This window comes from Papaver somniferum, chromosome 7 (genome assembly GCF_003573695.1).
Source record: "Papaver somniferum cultivar HN1 chromosome 7, ASM357369v1, whole genome shotgun sequence".
Classification (NCBI taxonomy): Eukaryota; Viridiplantae; Streptophyta; class Magnoliopsida; order Ranunculales; family Papaveraceae; genus Papaver; species Papaver somniferum.
This window is the reverse complement of record NC_039364.1, coordinates 68,821,077-68,826,507: the sequence shown is the minus strand read 5'-3', so window position 1 is coordinate 68,826,507 and position 5,431 is coordinate 68,821,077. Positions and strand designations below refer to the sequence as shown.

At 34.9% G+C, this 5,431-nt stretch overlaps 1 protein-coding gene across 1 annotated transcript; it reads right to left on the bottom strand.

Moving 5' to 3' along the window:
- Positions 1 to 1,642: 1,642 nt before the first annotated feature.
- Positions 1,643 to 2,146, bottom strand: LOC113294729. The gene has a single exon (XM_026543105.1). It carries the CDS (start codon positions 2,144 to 2,146, stop codon positions 1,643 to 1,645), a length of 504 nt encoding a protein of 167 aa, XP_026398890.1.
- Between the last annotated feature and the right edge of the window lie 3,285 nt (positions 2,147 to 5,431).

Below are 5,431 nucleotides of genomic sequence, written 5' to 3'. Positions count from 1 at the left end.
CAAGGAAAATGAAAATGTTCATATTCCTGCAACTTCTCCCGATTCGGCTGTTGTGTTTGTAACCCGACAAACCCACTATCATCATTCCAGTCAAAAACCACAAATCCAGCCAAACCAGTTCGCCTCACCACAATTTCCTATACAATACCCTCATTTTGGTATGAATCAATTCAGTGGTCCGTTTTCATCGACTGTTGAATAACCATATGGGGTTGGGTATTCCTTCCAAAGTCATATGAATGCCATTTCCCCCTTCGAAACTCAATCGTTGAGAATTTCAGTAACAAAAAAGAAAGGAAAAGGAAAGAATCCTTCACCAAGAAACCTCTCTGTCTGTAATTGATCTTTGTATAACTAAGCATTTTGTAAGACTTGTAGTTCTTTCATTGATTCCATATCCAGGTACACTGAAAACAAGCACGACACAAGACTAAGGAGCAGGTACCCGTAAGGCAGAAGCATATTTCATATCCTCCAGCATATTATTATGAAATGCAACCGTATCTTCTTTGCCTGCAACAAATTCAGTCACTTGCAAACAAATAACTAGAATTTCAGTCCTACAAAACTACTAACTCTGCAGCAATGCTGACAGTAAAAAAACTTGAATAAAAACCTTAATAATCACCTGAATCATATAAATGTAACAATATAAAACTTCAACATCCTGTATACGATAAAAAATTACCGCTTCAACATAAATTTGTGAAAAAAATTTGCACCCATTTAAAACAATACTGATTATCCATAAATAAAATAAGGGAAAAAACGCAATAGCAATACTTAATAAGGTTCTCTCAATAATAATTCTAACCTGGGATGTAACCAATTAACATCTTTATTCCAAACAAAGAAAACACCAGCAACTCCTATGCTGCAAATAAAGGAACCCTATGACTAATTTTCTGAATCTCCAAATTTATCCTATAAGTGGTTAATGAGATCGATCTTAAGCTCGATGTGCACTTCTTTGTCTCGAACCTGCCTTATTCGATTAATCATGTTATCAACTAAAAATGCGCAATCATATTGTGGAACAACAAGTTCAACATTTTCGTCCGGAAGTGGCCTCCAACTTTCAGGGTCGACTCCTTGTTGATGTTCATGCTCAATGATCATATTATGAAAAATGATACACGTGTCTTCATGATCTTCTCAATATCTTTTAAATTCCACATACGTGCATTCTCTTTAATAATATTCCACCTTGATTGAAGTACCCCGAATGCTCGTTCCACATCTTTACGTACAACTTCTTGGCGTTTGGCAAAAGACTTATCTTTGGAAGTATTAGGACTTGAGATAGTTTGGATTAGAGTTGTATACTGAGGGTAAATTTCATTGGATAAATAATATCCCATATCATATTGATGGCCTTGAACAACAAAGTTACACGGTGGAGCAACACCATTAACTATGTCATCAAATAAAGGAGATATGTCTAAAAAAAAACATCATTATTTGAACCAGCCATGCCAAAGAGCATGCCATATCCACAGACTTTTGGATGCCACTGCCTCTAAAATTAGATTGGGAACCTTCTTAAAACCATTTGTGTGTGTATCATGCCATCCACATGGCAATTCCTCCAATGCCAATGCATACAATCAAGAATATCAAGCATTCCGAGAAAACCACGATATTATCCTTCTTTAAGCAACTTTTTGATGTCATCTTCATTTGGTTTTCTCAAGTATTGCTCCTCGAAAACACCAATTATAGCATCACAAAAGCGTTTCAGGCATTCAAATGCAGTACTTTCACCAATCTGAATGTATTCGGCAATAAAATCAGCTGGACAACCATATGCAAGCATTTTTGCTGAGGCCATCATCTTTTGCAAACCATACTTCATAACAGCATCAACCCTTTGTGTAAAGTATTCGTCATGGTAATAAATTCCACGTAGAATACGCTTGAATAAATCAATATCCATCTGATAGCAATGACGAAAATAACTTGGTGGATATTTCGACTCCACGCCACTGAAATAATCTTTGATGATTAAATTATGACGAACCTTTCTATCATGTTCGATGTATCTTCTACCCAAAACTGATCCACCATGAGGCCTCTTGACGTTTATCATCGTAGTTGCAACCATGGATGGAACAATAGAGGTGATAATTCCAGTTGATTTCTTCATTGTAGTAGTACTGTATAAGTTTTCGCCAAACCGTTGTTCTTTCTAAAGCTCCGGACAACATATAATGAATCATCCCCATCTGATTCACTACCAGAAGACGAATTATCATTGTCATATGGAAGTTTTGATGATGCCATCACGGATATTCAACCTAAAAAATGTTGTATATGCTCAAAGATCAATAAATACTATACAACGAAATCAAATATAAACATATTACATATCAACATTATAGTATGTGACATCATGTACTTATTATTCTACTATTAAAAAGAAACATCAAACATATAAATCAAATCGGTATAACTCTATCTCTAAACTTTGAGACAAAGTCGGTAACAACGAAGGTTGGTAGACAGTTCAATGGTATTATACTATTACACTAACTCTAATTTTTGAAAGAAATAGAATACTGTAACAAGCTATAATATTGATCTGGATATCATCATGGAGATTTAATTAATCTATAAAAGAAGAGTTGTTGATAAAAAGAAGAAAACATAGTTACCCGATTGATACACAACACGAGATAGTTTTCTGGCTTTGGTTGAAAAAACAAGGGAGAAAGAAAGAAAAGGGGAAGAAAACCTTCGTTCAGGAAAGGAAGGAGAAGGATATATAAATATTTTTAGTCTATTTTTTTTATTAATAATTATTTTTAATAATAAAAATGCTGATTAGGATTGATACAAATCCTCTTGGTGAACCTCTAAAACAAGAGGTCGAGCTAGAGGATGTTTATAAAAAAATATTCCATGTTTGTTGAAGAGGTTAGGGTTGGAGAAAGATTTTAGAAAATATGGATTTGTATCCTACGTGGATGAAGACTTTTCTCCCCACACACATTCCATTGGAGAATCTCTAAGGGCAACTCCTATAGAGAGCAGAAATGTATCAGTATCTTTTTAATGATTTGTTTTGCAATAATGCCAAGTGTACCGGGAGAAAATCCCGTTGTTTCTCCCAGGAGAGATAAAAATTTGGTGGTCTCCACCACTAAACCTGGCCTCCTGTTAATCTCCGGTGGGGCTCACCAAAAATTTTGTTTCACCGGGAGAAGCGACGGGATTTTCACCCGGTATATGTAGCATCACTCTTTGTTTTGCATGTTATGGATCAAAAAATGGCCCACTTTTGGTATCAGCCTATCAGGTTAACCTGAGTTAGCCAGCTTACCTAGATTTGACTAACGAAAACTCCTATAAATAGCAGAAATATATCCGTATCTTTTTAATGATTTATTTTGCATGTTATGGATCAAAAAATGTGTCTATCGTCATAGAAATCAAAACACTTCGGTCAACCCAACAATCCGGACAACTTTTAATTGATCCTAAGTTGACGGACAACTGAGTTTGTCCGTTCTCTTTTGATAAGTTTGCTAGAAAAATTCCATGTTTACCACTTAACCATAGTTAATAATCCAACCTTAGTTACTCCTAAGTAACAGTATATGGTATAAAACCAGAATTGATTGTGGGTAATGTGGAGACGATAAACATATTCAAGAACCCTTGACCTAGGATTCCAGACACCAACAGTTCAATCCCGGAGAAGCCTCATACTATGAATCTATGATCAGTGTATCCAAAGTTAAAAGACTTGTGGCTATACAATCCAACCCTTTCCTTTTCATATTATTTCCAAAAGTCTTAGTATCTTTTTTTAAAAGGAAAAAATTCAAAGTATCTATATATAGCTGGCGAAAAGGAAGAAGTGAAAGGCAAACTTCTGTGGACACCTCATCCTTGTGGGTATTTCTCTATAAAGTCATTCATGAAGACCTTGCAATGCAGCAGACCCTCAAGTTCAGAAAGCAATAGTGAATCCTAGCTGTCAATCCAACCTACTTGAAACAAAAAATAATAGTTTTTGCGGATTTTTCTTCGGTTGTAGTCATTGTGTTATGTCATACAACTCTTTTGTTCATGGAAATATATTGTCAAAACTAGCTCAGTTTTGATCTTTATTGCCTGCACAAGTATGTAAACGTCATTCCTTAGCAATACTTGTTTCTTATACTTTCTAGCTATACTTGTTTGGCTTGCCTCCATGTAAAATGATTTTTCATAAATCTTTGGCAGACTCAACTAAACAAATAAGCTGTAGAATAGAAAAACACTATAGGACATGGTACTATTGGAAACCTCAACCAAACTTGAAGTCTAACTCCAAATGCTACAATCTAACTTTACTCCAACTGCAACAATCAAACTTCTTGATATAGGTACAAGTAAGTGTAATGTTTTACCTTCTCTATTACTTATTTTATTATCAGTGGGACTACGTCGCCTTCTCATATATCTTCCCACTGTGGGAATATCAGCTTTAAAGTCAGGTGGAAAGTTGCCTTCTCATTTGAAAATGGTGTCACCAAGCTATTATTGATACTGGCCATGAGGTTTATAAGAAATTTGGGTTCCTCTAACCAGTGGTTTCTCTATACCTAAATTTTTTTATACGACTGTTTAAATAGTTACCCAATTTAATTTATACGGCCGTTTGAAATAGTTACCCATTTCAATTTATATGACGATAGAGAATCATACTCAACTTGTTTTATATGATAATAAATTTTATGAAGAAACGTTATGATCGGCCAATACTTAGACTAACCAACTGTGCGATGTTTCAGTTCCATAATTGACAGATGGTTGAAGCATAAATCTTTCTTTCTTTCATTTAGAGAAATTCTTTATGTAATTGCAATGGGAAAGACGAAAACACAATGGTGATATGGAATTTGATTTTGAATAATAAGAATGGTGGATAAGTGAAAGATGTTGTGATTTACACTAAAGATACTTTACACTAAATATTTCTTGGTGAGCAAAACAGAATAAATAGGAAAAGGGGATATAACCTGAAGTCCCTTGTTGATGTGGTACACAAGTAGTACAAAAACTTAAATCCCATAAATATGTCTGTAGACTGCAGGTGAACCTCTTCCCTCATGGTTTCTCTGAGACTAATATTGAATTTTCTGAGACATGCCCCACATATAGAGCTGGATCTTTGAAAGGACTAATAATGATAAAGTTGTGGCTCTTTTAGGTTTCCTGTTTCCTTCTGTGGTTCATTTACATTACCATTGACGATGACGTCTTACAAAACCTATGATAATGAATCCAATACTCCATCTTGGACCACTAGCTTCCCAAAGTTAATTAAGTACATTATGCTTAACATGGAAACGATGTAAGTATCATCCTGAAACATACAAATGCAGTGGTTTCCTAGAAACTCATCAAGACGCAAAAAATAAAACTCTTGATATTTAATAGG

Excerpts from the sequence above, each read along its gene's own strand:
- LOC113294729 (XM_026543105.1), bottom strand. The coding sequence starts at position 2,146 with ATGAAGAAATCAACTGGAATTATCACCTCTATTGTTCCATCCATGGTT.